The sequence below is a fragment of the Ranitomeya variabilis genome, chromosome 6 (genome assembly GCF_051348905.1).
Source record: "Ranitomeya variabilis isolate aRanVar5 chromosome 6, aRanVar5.hap1, whole genome shotgun sequence".
NCBI classification, from domain to species: domain Eukaryota; kingdom Metazoa; phylum Chordata; class Amphibia; order Anura; family Dendrobatidae; genus Ranitomeya; species Ranitomeya variabilis.
In genome coordinates, this window is record NC_135237.1 from 519,416,451 (window position 1) to 519,431,972 (window position 15,522).

General features: G+C 43.0%; 1 protein-coding gene across 3 annotated transcripts in view; it reads right to left on the reverse strand.

Annotated features, from left to right (window-relative positions):
- DPYS (dihydropyrimidinase) overlaps window positions 1-15,522 on the reverse strand; it is a 122,619-nt gene that overhangs the window by 54,262 nt on the left and 52,835 nt on the right. For 2 of the 3 annotated variants that reach the window (XM_077268112.1, XM_077268113.1), the window contains exons 2-4: window positions 8,405-8,563; window positions 7,751-7,930; window positions 7,206-7,395 (exon numbers count right to left, since the gene is read on the reverse strand). In XM_077268112.1, the coding sequence (XP_077124227.1) occupies window positions 7,206-7,395; window positions 7,751-7,930; window positions 8,405-8,563 (529 nt within the window). Of the gene's footprint in view, window positions 1-7,205; window positions 7,396-7,750; window positions 7,931-8,404; window positions 8,564-14,380; window positions 14,666-15,522 lie in introns of those variants that run through there. The other variant, XM_077268111.1, reaches the window with a different exon arrangement.

The window sequence follows — 15,522 nt, forward strand, 5'->3', positions numbered from 1 at the left end:
GCGGTCACATGAGCGGTCACGCGACCAATCACAAGCCGCGACGTCATCGAAGGTCCTAAACTCCTCATTCTTAGGAACGGAGGCTGCCGGTTACATCGGTAAGGTCCAGGGGCCGCCGGAGGGGTGAGTATATTCATATTTTTTATTTTAATTCTTTATTTTTTACATGAATATGGATCCCAGGGCCTGAAGGAGAGTTTCCTCTCCTTCAGACCCTGGGAACCATCCAGGATACCTTCCAATACTTGTGTCCCATTGACTTGTATTGGTATCGGGTATCGGTATCGGTGATATCCAATATTTTTCGGATATCGTCCGATACTATCCGATACCGATACTTTCAAGTATCGGAAGGTATCGCTCAACACTAGTCACGACCAATAGACTTTATTCACAATTCCCCTTAAAAGACCGTTCCCCTTTAATTGGGTGCCCAGGGCCACGGACCGGGTCGCAGCCACCGTGACATCCCATTTAAGTACTGTACCCAGTACTGAGTACCCCACGGCCCAGGCGGGCAACCCATGTGCAGTACACACACACGTACCTCAGAATGTCCTCTCTCCCTCTCTGAACCACTGCACCCAGAAGAAGATACGGAGGGGGCGTGGCCTAATACAAGGGGGTGTATCGGCTGCTTCTCCTGCTGACTGTGCGGGCAAAGTGCAGTCCCGTTTGGGACTGCGGGGTAGAGCCTCAAAATCAGGACAGTCATGCAGTATGAGGGACGGTTGGGTTCTATGAATAGAGGTTAAAATAACCAAAATCTACATCATTGTGGGCTGTAGCTCAGTGGTAGAGCAACAGCGTGCAGCCACAGACATATGAGAGTCCCTGGGAGACCCGATCACTGGAGAAAGAAGAGGTGAGTAATACAATCTAATTTATGCACTGAGCAGAGAGAAGCCCCACCCCCGAGGAGTAGGAGCTATGAAAATCTCAGAGAGGTGAGTAAAAAAGCCAGGAGAAAAGCTGTGACTTGACAGTCCCTCTTTTCCTAATGGGCCCATTCACATTCCCTGCATCAGTGATTGTTACACTCTTATCTTTAGCGGTTTCTGAGAAAAGCTAGATGACAACCATTATAGCCATTACTGCAGCTCCTGTGGTTGTCCATGAACTTCCCTGAATGATATTTATACACCCATGATAATCTTTCTTACATAGAAGTGGGGGTGGCTGAGGAATGCTCAAGAAAAATGTAGCCCTGATATAAAAATATAATCAGTTCCGAATATATCTCTAAAAATGGAGCAAATAACGTAAGGACCCCTAAACACATTACGTTAAAGTGGTCGTCAGTCTTTAAGCCAATGTAAGTATATAAAGACACTGTTACCGATTTAATTGCAGGCTAATATATGGAAGGAGTTGTCAGTGTATCTGGAATGGATTATTACTTTAGTTGGATGTAGCTATCACTTTATCTGCGTGGAGTGGTCATTATATGGATCGAGTGGTCATTATCTGGGTGGAGTGCTCATTATCTGGGTGGAGTGCTCATTATCTGGAAGGAGTGGTCATTATCTGGAAGGAGTGGTCATTATCTGGAAGGAGTGGTCATTATCTGGGTGTAGTGCTCATTATCTGGAAGGAGTGGTCATTATCTGGGTGGAGTGCTCATTATCTGGAAGGAGTGGTCATTATCTGGGTGGAGTGGTCATTATCTGGAAGGAGAGGTCATTATCTGGGTGGAGTGCTCATTATCTGGGTGGAATGGTCATTATATGGATCGAGTGGTCATTATCTGGGTGGAGTGCTCATTATCTGGGTGGAGTGCTCATTATCTGGAAGGAGTGGTCATTATCTGGAAGGAGTGGTCATTATCTGGAAGGAGTGGTCATTATCTGGAAGGAGTGGTCATTATCTGGGTGTAGTGCTCATTATCTGGAAGGAGTGGTCATTATCTGGAAGGTGTACTCATTATCTGGGTGGAGTGGTCATTATCTGGGTGGAGTGGTCATTATCTGGAAGGAGAGGTCATTATCTGGGTGGAGTGCTCATTATCTGGAAGGAGAGGTCATTATCTGGGTGGAGTGCTCATTATCTGGAAGGAGTGGTCATTATCTGGGTGGAGTGCTCATTATCTGGAAGGAGAGGTCATTATCTGGGTGGAGTGCTCATTATCTGGAAGGAGTGGTCATTATCTGGGTGGAGTGGTCATTATCTGGAAGGAGAGGTCATTATCTGGGTGGAGTGCTCATTATCTGGGTGGAATGGTCATTATATGGATCGAGTGGTCATTATCTGGGTGGAGTGCTCATTATCTGGGTGGAGTGCTCATTATCTGGAAGGAGTGGTCATTATCTGGAAGGAGTGGTCATTATCTGGAAGGAGTGGTCATTATCTGGAAGGAGTGGTCATTATCTGGAAGGAGTGGTCATTATCTGGGTGTAGTGCTCATTATCTGGAAGGAGTGGTCATTATCTGGAAGGTGTACTCATTATCTGGGTGGAGTGGTCATTATCTGGGTGGAGTGGTCATTATCTGGAAGGAGAGGTCATTATCTGGGTGGAGTGCTCATTATCTGGAAGGAGAGGTCATTATCTGGGTGGAGTGCTCATTATCTGGAAGGAGTGGTCATTATCTGGGTGGAGTGCTCATTATCTGGAAGGAGAGGTCATTATCTGGGTGGAGTGGTTATTATCTGGAAGGAGTGGTCATTATCTGAGTGGAGTGGTCATTATTGTTAGCACCACGTTGGATCCCTGCTCCGACAGGCAGGGTCGCTGGCGTGTCTCTTCACTCACCTATGCTGCAGACAGTTCTTCCCTTCCCCATGCTCGGCATGCTTCCAGCCGTTCCTCTAGCCATATCCTTAAGGCAAGCGCGAGTGCGCTCCCACCCTCTTAAAGGGCCAGTGCGTGCGCTTGCTATTTCCTTCCCGCAAATGGCTATGGGACATTATGTATATATTGCTTCCTCTCCACTGGGCAGGTTCCTGAGCAAGCTTCCTGTTTCGCAGTCTAAGTTGTGTAAGGTTGCGTACTAGTCCCCGCTGCACTCAACTGCAGATCCTGCTTGCTGCACTCTAATGCAGATCCTTTCTGTGATTGGGGCTGCTACTTTAGTACAATGTTTCCTAGACATAAGTCTATATCTGGCCCAGGGCCGGACTGGGACTAAAATTCAGCCCTGGCATTTGAAGTTACACAGGCACACTTGTCACATGGTGACTGTATAATATCTTTGTACACTTGTAGGCAGGGCCGGTTTTAGGCAAAGTGGGGCCCTAGGCAAAGTTTAAAATGGGGCCCCAAATGCTAACATATTGCCCATCACACAAAAGCATGTCAGTTGTATTTATAAGCGCTGATCTCAGGACGCTAAATGAGTTTGATCGGCAATACTGAAGTTGTTCAACGCTTGTTTCCCGGCCTCTTTCCACCAGCTGAGGAATAATGATGGGACAGAACGATCACTAATAGATCACTAACCGATCCCCATACAGTATCATGCTATCAGCAGCACATCTACAGTTTACACCGGCGATGTGCTGCGGAGAACAATGATTTTTGTTCCAGCAAAAACAATCTGAATATGCAGCATTTTACTTGTTTAGTAAAATACACCCCATAGTCTTCCGTATATTATAATGTGAACCACAGTCCTCCATATAGTATAATACACTCCCTATAGTCCTCCATATATTAAAATACACTGCTCAGTCCCCCATATAGCATAATACACTCCTCATAGTGCTCCATATAGTATAATGCACCGCCATAGTCATCCATGCAGTACAATTCACTTCCCATAGTATAATGCACCCCAGAGTTCTTCATATAGTATAACGTATTCCCCATAGTCCTCAATACAGTATAATGCAGCCCACATATAGTATAATGCAGCCACCACCCTACAGAATATAATGCAGCCACCACAGAGTATAATGCAGCCAACCCAGAGTATAATGCAGCCATCTCATAGAATATAATGCAGCCCCCTCATAGTTTTATGCAGCCCCCTCATAGAGTATGATGCAATCACCCCTCAAAGAATATAATTATAATACAGCCCCCTATAAAATATAATGTAGCCCCGAATAGAATATAATACAGCCCACCTTCCTACAGAATATAATGCAGCCCCATCAAAGAGTATGATGCAATCATCCTTCATAAAATCTAATACAGCCCCCCATAGAATATAATACTGCCCACCTCACCATAATATATAATGTAGCCCCCATAGAATATAATGCAGCCCCCTCATATATAACACAGCCTCCCCATAGAATATAATATACCCCCATAGTATATAACACAGCCTCCCCCACAGAATATAATATACCCCCACAATAGTATATAACACAGCCACATAGTATATAGCATGACCTCCCACATAGAATATAATATACCCCCCATAGTATATAGCAAAGCCCGCATAGTATATAGCACAACCTGCATAGTATATAGCAAAGCCCGCATAGTATATAGCAAAGCCCGCATAGTATATAGCACAACCTGCATAGTATATAGCTAAGCCCGCATAATATATAGCACAACCCGCATAGTATATAGCACAACCAGCATAGCAGATAGCACAACCCACATAGCAGATAACACAGCCCACGTAGTAATATACAGCACAGCCCACGTAGTAGTATACAGCACAGCCCACGTAGCAGTATACAGCACAGCTCACGTAGTAGTATACAGCACAGTCCACGTAGCAGTATACAGCACAGCCCACGTAGCAGTATACAGTACAGCCCACGTAGCAGTATACAGTACAGCCCACGTAGCAGTATACAGCACAGCCCATGTAGCAGTATACAGCACAGCCCACATAGCAGTATATAGCACAGCCAACATAGTAGTATATAACACAGCCCACATAGCAGTATACAGCAAAGCCCACGTAGCAGTCTACAGCACAGTCCACATAGCAGTATATAGCACAGCCAACATAGTAGTATATAACACAGCCCACATAGTAGTATATAGCACAGCCCACATAGTAGTATATAGCACAGTCCACATAGTAGTATATAGCACAGCCCACACAGTAGTATATACCACATCCCACATAGTAGTATATAGCACAGCCCACATAGTAGTATACAGCACAGCCCATACAGTAGTATATAGCACAGTCCATGTAGTAGTATATAGCACAGCCCACGTAGTAGTATATAGCACAGCCCACATAGTAGTATATAGCACAGCCCACACAGTAGTATATAGCACAACCCACATAGTAGTATATAGCACAACCCACATAGTAGTATACAGCACAGCCCACATAGTAGTATATAGCACAGCCCACACAGTAGTATATAGCACAGCCCACATAGTAGTATACAGCACAGCCCACATAGTAGTGTATAGCACAGCCCACATAGTAGTGTATAGCACAACCCACACAGTAGTATATACTACAGCCCACACAGCAGTATATAGCACAACCCACATAGTAGTATATAGCACAACCCACATAGTAGTATACAGCACAGCCCACATAGTAGTATATAGCACAGCCCAAACAGTAGTATATAGTACAGCCCACATAGTAGTATACAGCACAGCCCACATAGTAGTGTATAGTACAGCCCACATAGTAGTGAATAGCACAACCCACACGGTAGTATATAGCATAGCCCACATAGTAGTATACAGCACAGCCCACATAGTAGTGTATAGCACAGCCCACATAGTAGTATTCAGCACAGCCCGCATCTCTCTTCCCCCCCCCCCGAGAATGGCCCCACAGTCCAGTAAAAAACAAAACAAAAACAAGCACTCCTCACCTTTCCTCATGCCCGCGTTGCTCCCTGCTCCTGTCTCGGTGGCTGCTGCTGCACTGCCTGGCACACAGTGAGTGTGCGCGCACCCGCAGTGTCAGAGGCAGAGCGGGGAATGATGGGAGAGGGAGCGTCAGCAGATGCTCTCTCCTCCATCATTGCATTCAATTGTACCGGTGTCTATGATGCTGGTATAGTTGAATGCGGCGGCGCTGGTGGGGGGGGGGGGAGGTGAGTCAGCATGCAGCGGCCCACTACTGGCTCTGGCCCTTCTGGCATTTGCCAGAACTGCCCGATGGCCAGTCCGGCCCTGAATTCTGGCCATACACATTGCATAGCTGACGACTGATCACTCATACGGCAGACCTCGCCATAGACACACATCAGTCTTGTAGGATTATTTTTATGGCTTGTTGGCCACATCTGGAGATGTCATCAGTGCCCTGGATGGAAGTCTGAGTGTAGAATGGGAAATAATTGATGTCTATTGTATGCGGTGTACTAGTCAATGATTCTGCTGGTATTCTTAAAGGGACACGTCAATGATAGCAGTGTGAGCAAAAGGCTGCCAGGTAGCACTAGCTGTAGTTAAAGTGAACTCAGCGCAACTTTAGCACCAAACTTATTAATCAAAATGCCCCCCTCCTATTATATTACCAGCTTTTACTACCCAGGGCAGCAGGGATTTATATTCTTTTCAGGACTCTTGGTCTTCATTCCCAATGCTTAGTTGTTAACAATGCAGGTGCTTTAGAGAAGGCAGAATTGCATAGATCTCCCACCTTATAGTAAAAGATAGAGGAACAACCATCGGTGGGGGCGGTTTATACTAAATCATACCTGTCATTTCAGTTAGCCTTTAAAAATAAGCTGTCATGTGTGTGTACATGAGGAATTACACGATTGCTGGCCATTATATGACTTGTATCTGGCATGTCACCAGTTTTCCACTCTGAAAGCTTTATCTCCAATTTTCAGTTTTCTCCAATCAAGTCGGTGGAGTTTAGGTGCTATGATGACTGCTGTACAGAGAAGCAGCGGGGATTCCCACTTTTCTTTATTTACAACATGTTTAAAAGTAACATCAACAGTATAAGGCACATAATATGCAATACTGAGCTGTGTGGCTGTGAGTCCAGCTCTGAGATAAGCTAAGTCACTAATTGCAGCATGACCTGCCTGTGTCTGCTTCTTTTCTAATAACTAGTCATAACGCCTCCTCACTGTTCTGCCAGTCTAGCTTGCTTTGACCAAGAAGGATTTAAGCTGCTTTTGCAGAGTGGATAATCAGTTGACACGGGAAGAAATGGCTCATAAATGGAGACAGAAGCGGATGTCTAAAATGAATTATATTACAAAGTTTCTTATACTCTATTGCACTACTGTTTTTTGTAAACTTTGTTAAAATGACAGTGACCATTTAACTATGCAATCAGGATTGTAACTACTCGGACATTACCGTCTCTCCTGGCATCGGCAATGACCTTGGCCGCAGATTTACTCATCACATGAACCACGTATAGAGGACAGTTGACTGAATTGGCGATTGTGATGGCTCTTTGTGTGGCTTCTGCCTCCACTTCCTCGGGTCGGCACAGCTCATGGCCTTCCGGTCCTGTGATTCCCAGGGACAACATCTTCTTAGCACCCTTTAAAATAACAATTAAACAGACAATACATCTGCAGGCAATGTAAATGAACAGACACTTTCATTGTACATATTAGTAGGATATGTAACACTTCAGCCAATGGATATCAAAATAGTTAGATTATGAGCTCCTACATTGATTAGCATTGTGTGAATGAATATAAGCAGCATATGGCATTACTGAAAATATGGTGCTATGAATGCAATTGGAAATACCTTAAAAAAATAAATAAATATGGATATTTTTTCCCAAATTTCCAAATCTAGATGCAGTATCATAAATTGCCACTAGATGTCACCATTGTACAGGAGATGCAATAAATATTTCCATCTGCCAGGGGAAGGATGATACTGACCTCTACAATAAGATCTCCATTCTCTGCATGGACCTGAGCGATGGCTCCAATCTCCTTACAGCAGGAAAAGGCTTGGAACAGCTCCATGTCATTAACCATGTACAGATCCTTGTAGGCCATGAACATCTTGAAGGAATTGACTCCTTTATCTCTTGCAAGGACAGCCATTTCCTCTTTTACCTGTAGACAATTATTTCAGGTAATACAGTGCCAGTTTGTGGGATTTATAAAATGAATTGTGTAAAATCCCCAATATTACATGCCTTCTTTGGAATGACAAAACATTGCAGTACCCAAAAGTTCTATAGTTCTTTTTTTTTTTCATTTATGGTTACTTTCATGGATTTGTATAATTTTCTAGTCTTGATTTAAAAAGTAAATTAAAAAAAATATTTGCCGTTTTGTGTACACAGCTCCTATGCAGAATTATGTGACTCCATAGAGAATCAAAGTAAATCTGTGCATTCTGATACTGTTTTATTCCCCTACATCTGTTCCTACATCCTGCACACTCACCCAATATATACCACTAAGAAGCATGGGGATGATGGAAGGGATCTGATACTACAGGGTCAGACCAAATGCAATAGTCTCCATTTGACTTGTAGGTAAAATACGATGATTTACGCTGTAGATACTAAATATAATAATTACCTTTTTACTCCACCAAGTTACAGCCACGTGGAGAGAGTAATCGCAGCACACTTTAGGGTCAGCCCAGCTCCGCCACATGTCATAGGCTTCAATCAGTGAGCAACCTTTCTTTGGAATGGCAAAGTCAATGATCATGGTGGTACCTCCGGCAACCGCAGCCTAAAACAATGAGAAGGAAATAACCATCAGGTAAAGATCAGACACTGAGGATCCAGTGCATCAAATTTACATACAGACCTGTGAAGATCGTACATCATAGGACCCCATAGCAAAAGTCCTAATTGGCCTTCCCCCCTCAAAAATAAAAGAGAAGAATATTCATAGGGGGCACAGATCATATACTACAATCTTGCAGCCATTAGAAAGTAATTTTGCCCCTATTGAAGCCCCTTGTGTTACCACACACTCCAATGGCCCCCATGAGAAGTCCAAACAGTATAATGCCCCTGACATAGTCATCTGGATAGTATAATGGCCCCCACACAACCCTCCATACAGTATAATGGCCTCCACACAGTATATTGGCCCTCACACTATCCTCCACAGAGCATAGTGGCCCCTGCACAACCCTCCATACAATATAATGGCTTCCACACAATCCTCCACACAGTATAATGGCCCCGCACGATCCTCCACAGTATAATGGCCCCATCACAACCCTCCACACAGTATAATGGCCTCCCACACAATCCTCCACACAGTAGAATGGCCCTCTCACAATCCTCCACACAGTATAATGGCCCCTGTACAATCCTCCACACAGTATAATGGCCCCCGCACAAACCTCCACACAGTATAATGGCCCCCGCACAATCCTCCACACAGTATAATGGCCCCCGCACAAACCTCCACACAGTATAATGGCCCCCGCACAACCCTCCACACAGTATAATGGCCCCTGAACAACCTTCCACACAGTATATTGGCCCCCATAGCACTCTAAATAGTATGATGACCTCCCCATAGCACACTTGCCCTCACACAGTCCTTCACATAGTATGATGGCCCCCAAAATAGCCCTTCACATAGTATGATGGCCTTGCAAATAGTCCTTCACATAGTATGATGGCCCTGCAAATAGTCCTTCAAATAGTATGAAGGCAACAAAATTAGTCCTCCACATATAAAGATGGCCTCACAAATGGCCCTCCATATAGTATGAGCACCCCACAAATAGTACTTCCCACAGTATGATTGCTCCAAAAATAGCCCTCCACATAAAATCATTGCTACATAAAAAGACCTCCCCATAGTATGATGACCCCACAAATAGTTCTTCACATAGTATGATGGCCCCACAAATAGTCCTTCACTTAGTTTCATGGCCTCACAAATAGCCCTTCACATAGAATGATAGCCCCACAAATAGCCCTTCATACAGAAATATGGCCTCACAAAAGCCCTCTACAAAGTATGTTGATCTCACAAATAGTCCTTCACATAGTATGATGGCTCCACAAATAGTTCTTCACATAGTATGATGGCCCCACAAATAGTCCTTCACTTAGTTTGATTGCCTCACAAATAGTCTTTTACATAGTATCATGGCTCCACAAATAGCCCTTCACATAGTATGATGGCCTCACAAATAGCCCTCCACATAGAATGATAGCCCCACAAATAGCCCTTCATATAGAAATATGGCCTCACAAATAGCCATTCACATAGAATGATGGCGTCACAAATAGCCCTCTACAAAGTATGATGGTCCCACAAATAGTCCTTCATATGGTATGATGGCTCCACAAATAGCCTTCCACATAAAATGATTGCCTCACAAATAGCCCTCCAAATGGTATGATGGCCCCACAAACAGGTCTTCACATAGTATGATGGTCCCACAAATAGTCCTTCACTTAGTTTGATGGCCCCACAAATAGCCCTTCACATAGTACCATGGCCCCACAAATAGCCCTCCACATAGTATGATGGCCATGCAAATAGTCCTTCACATACTATTATGGCCCCACAAATAGTCCTTGACAAAGTATTGATTAACACACAAATAGTCCTTCACATAGTATTGATGGACACACAAATAGTCCTTCACATGACATTGATAGCCACACAAATACTCCTTTACATAGTATGATGGCTTCATAAATAGTCCTTCACATAGTATGATGACCTCACAAATAGCCCTCCACATATAATAATGGCCCCACAAAGTACTGATTAATTAAAAAATGAAATACTTACCTCTCCCTGTTCCCCTTCTGCCTGTGACAGCAGTGATGATGCAATTACATTATTTCGCTGAGACGTCACACGCACAGGGAGAATGATGGAAGAAGGAGCTCCAGCTGACACTCCCTCCTCCATCATTGCTGTCAGCTGTTTCTGCATCAAAGATGTGGATACTGTTGAATGTCGAATGAGGGGCCTGGTTACTTACAGTATTGTAACCTTACTGGTGTCACCGCTGGTCACAGACACTGCCGCATTCTCTGAAGGCTGGGAAGGGACCAATAACCATGGCCCTTCCCAACCTGATTATATCGGCCCTCAGCTGTCTGCTTTGCCTTGGCTGGTTATTAAAAATAGGTGGGAACCCATGCCATTTTTATTTATTTATTTATTCCTGGAAAGCTTTCGGATATCTGCTATCAATCTGTCTATCTATCTATCTGTCTATCTATCTAAGCCTTTTTTCCTTTTTTACAACTAACTTTAAACACCATTGCTGTACAGAAACATGGGTAAAAATGTAATAAAAAAACAGCAAAAATGTTGTAAAAATGTAACATGTGCACACAGTTGGGAGACTTACTGGAGTTCCCAGCTGCTTGAGCACCTGGCGGCTGTGAACTCTGGTAACTTTAAAGTCTCCTGGCTGTGTGCATTTTCATCACATTTTTACTGCATTTTTTTAATCAGAGTTTTTGTATAGCAATGAATGTTGTTTAAAGCTAGTTGAAAGAAAAGGAAGAAAGACAGTTAAAAAGATATATGGAAGAATAGATAGACAGATAGATAGATAATAGATAGATACAATAGGTAGATAGATAGATAGATAGATAGATAGATAGATAGATAGATAGATAGATAGATAGATAGATAGATAGATACAGAGAGATGGAGAAATAGCCAGCAGATATCCGGCAGCTTTTTAGGAATAAATATATATATATTTTTTTAAATGGCGTGGGGTCACCCTATTTTTAATAGCCAGCAAAGAAAAAGCAGACAGCTGAGGGCTGATATTAGGCTAGGAAGGTCCATGGTTTTTGGCCCCTTCCCAGCCTAAAAATACCAGCCTTCAGCCACCCTTGAAATGGCACATCATATTAGATGCACCAATTCTGGTGCCCTTTCTCAGCTCTTCCCGATTGCCCTGGTGTGGTGACAATCGGGGTAACTGTATTAGAGGTTGATATTAGCAGCTGGCGTTGGCACCTAGCCCTGGGGTTAGTAATGGAGAAGTGTCAGACACCCCCATTACTAACCCTGCAAGTAAAATCAACACGCACACACACATACACACACACACACACACACACACACACACACACACACACACACACACACACACACACACACAGAAAAGTTCTTTATTTCAACAAAAAGCCCCACTCTCTTTCACCAATCTATTTCCCCCATTGATCTGTTGTAGTCCAATGGATCCTTTATAATCCACATCGATGTCCCACTTTGAGCCCCATCCAAAATTCCACCATATGGAGCCTCCTTCCGAAAATGGGGCTTCATAGACTGTCGCAGCGGCATCCACTGCCGGATCTTGCAGTGCTCTGTGATAGTTGGCAGTGTCTGTGATCGCCGGTGACATCAGTAAGGTTATCGCCAGTTGCAGATGTTGTTTCCACGCTATTGCACAGAGCTCTGACAGTGAGTGCTGCTGTGACAGCTGGAATATGCTGCATGCTGGACGAAGCTTGTCGTGGGACATCGATGTGGATTTATTCTATTATGGCGGAATGGCGTGGGATTTTTTGGGGGAAATAAAGTGCTGAAAGAGGGTGTCTGTGTTTTAAAAAATAAAAATAAAGGCATTTTCTATGTGTGTCTGCTTTTTTGCTGTTTTGTTACTTATAAGGTTAGTAATGGGGGTGTGAACTGACACCTTTCAATTACTAACCCCAGAACTTGATGGTGGCTGCGATTTTTTGACAAATCACAGCTGCCATCAATCCCAAATCTCTTTCTACCGAATGCTACAGCATCAGTGCAATCGGGAAGAGCGGAGACAGAATTTGTGATGTGACACTTCTCGGATGGCTGAGGGCTAGTATTTTTAGGTCGGGAAGGGGCCACTAATCATGTATCTGACCAGCCTGATGATATCAGCTCACAGCTGTCTGCTTTGCCATAGCTGGTTATTAAAATTAGGGGGACCGCACACCATTTTTAAAAAAACTATTTATCTCTAAAAACGCCAGGGAAATACCATGATAGATGACTTTCTTTTTTTCTTCTCTTTTTTTATTTTGCCTTATTTACACATCATGATACAGGAAAGAATGTTTCCTAACATTTTGTCTTTAGCTTTGTATGTCTTATTATCAGTCTGTAAAAGTGGTGTAATATTCCATCAACATTGTTCCCAGCAGCGACCTAGGATTCATAGATGTGTCCAGGGGTCTTCCCCATGCTGCCCCCATTCCATTTCAGTCGTGTTTCCATCAATTTCAACAATTTTCTGGACCCCCAGACCTCTTGGTGATTGATAATGGTGAGAGGTGATAATGTGTGCAAAACTGTAAAGCGCTGCGGAATATGTTTGCGCTATATAAAAATAAAGATTATTATTATTATTATTTTTCTATTGACTTCCATTATACTCGTTACTTGGGTTGAGCACCCGAGCATTACAATTTGCTCGATTCAAGTAACGAGCATTTTAATAGGAATCCGCCCATCACTAATAATTAATTCTATTTTTCATAGTTGCAATTCTATTATTACTGCATGCAACAAATTAATTTTCCACTAGATGGCATAATTAGCTGTGCAGTATTTGAGCCATTGACTGTGGGAACTTTCTGTTACAGCGACATTTAGTATTAGTATTTGTTTCTTACTAGAAATTATCTGCTACACCAAATAATTCACATATAACACTATTTTTGGAATTCTCATTGCATTTTTTTAGCAAATTTCATTTCCGTTTGTACATTCTGCATGTTTGTTCCATTTTCATGTGCAAAATAGATCCGTTGCATACCTGATGCAAGCTGAATGACGGGCATCACTGATAAGTATGGGGTACGACTGGATTCCATTATGTGTCAGTGTTTAGAATTGAAGAAAAAGTGCATCTTGCAGGACTGACAAGTAATAGAACCCAAACGGAGCCCATAATAACCAATAGGGTCTCTGATTCCCTTTGGATCAGTTATGCAATAGTTTTGCATATGAGTTCCATTGATCTGATCCTCTAAACAGGATAGATCAGCGACATGTGCAAGTAGAAATGTGAACATAGCCTTACAAAATTCACACATATCTTTTTTTTAGCCTTAAAAGTCTGATTTAATAATATAGAAAGTTGCTACATATACGATGTATTAACGCATGTCTTCCCATGAAAAAAAAAATAGCAAAAGATTTATTCTGGTTATTATTTACATTGTAACTCTAAAATATATGATTTATTTTTAAACACAATATTGTGTATCTATCCTCTATAGCACTGCACTTGCGTATCCTAAGAAAATGTAATAATTACAGTGTATCTTGTTGGCATTTGCCATAGATATCTGAAAGTTGTGGGTCCTGTTCTGAGACCTGCACCTATTCTGAGATCGGGGTCCCATCTTACGCTGCTGGGAACGGAGAGGTGGCCGTTCATGCTCACCTGCCTCCATTCACTGCAATAAGAGTTCCTAAAATTGAATTCTAACTAATTCTCATTATAGGCTCTAATTACAATCATATCTTAATTACCCAGTCCTCTACACTGTAAATACTATTAGAAGGAATGTATCGAAAAAAGAGAAGATTTTTCTGAGATCTTACCCTGGTTCCTTGGTAGAAGTCATCAATAGACTGTGATCCCATGAATGGAAATTGGAAGTTTGTGTCTGGATCGATGCCTCCAGGAAATACCAGTTTCCCTGTGGCATCTATAATTTTTAAACCATCAGGTCTGGAAGGGCGTAGATTTATTCCAATATCTTTTATCAGCCCATCTTCAATGTAGAGGTCCCCAAAAAAGGAGCAATCATCATTAACTATTTTGCCCCCTCTCAGTAGGATCCTATTAGGTGATGCCATTTTTCTCAATGATCAGCTGAGGCTCATACAAACAGGCTTCTGAATTCACCTCTACCCAGGTTACTGCAACTCCTGACTTTTATAAGGGGTGCACTGTACAAGCTCAGGAGAGGCAGGGAGTGGCGATCATTGTTTGGCGCTGCAATGGGCACCATAGCAGTACCACAGGGAGGAATGTCACGATGCCAATAAACACAACTTTATTAAGAACAGTAGATCCTTTTACTGTTACATAAGCTGCCTTTATATATTAGTAACAGATTTGGATGCTTTGAAGGCAGATTTTTAGATACAAAATATTTGCTTCCACCAAAAATTTAAAGCAAAACTCAAGACAGAAATGTAAAGTTCACAGTGTATTAAAATGAGTATATTTAATTATGGGCAAATAGATTGCATTGTTTGTGAAGTTTTTTTTCCTGAAAATAATATTATTTAAGCTGGAGTTCCCCTTTATAATTCCAAGAGGACAGACTGTAGTAAAAGTCACTATGCTGCTGATTAGGTTAAAAGTTATCATGGTAATATTTTATCTTGCCCCAAACTTAGGCTATGTTCACATTAGCGTTTGGGGGCTTTGCGGAGGGCAGCGTGCGTCCTCTGTTAAGCCCCGCCTACTTCCGCATACTTCTGCATGTATCCTGCGTACCTATCTTTAACATTGGGTACATAGGACATGCAGATGTATGCGGATGCGTTGTTTTGACGCGCCCGCAGCCCGCACGGGAAAGCAACAAGTACGCATCTGCAGCGCCCCCACTGCCGCAGGGCCGAGGGGTACCCGGTACCGGGCCTCTGAGTCTCTGCTCTGGGGTTGTCACGGTGGCTAGACCCGGTCCGTGACCCTGCTGAGGGGGGCGTACAGTTCTAGATGTGGATGGTGG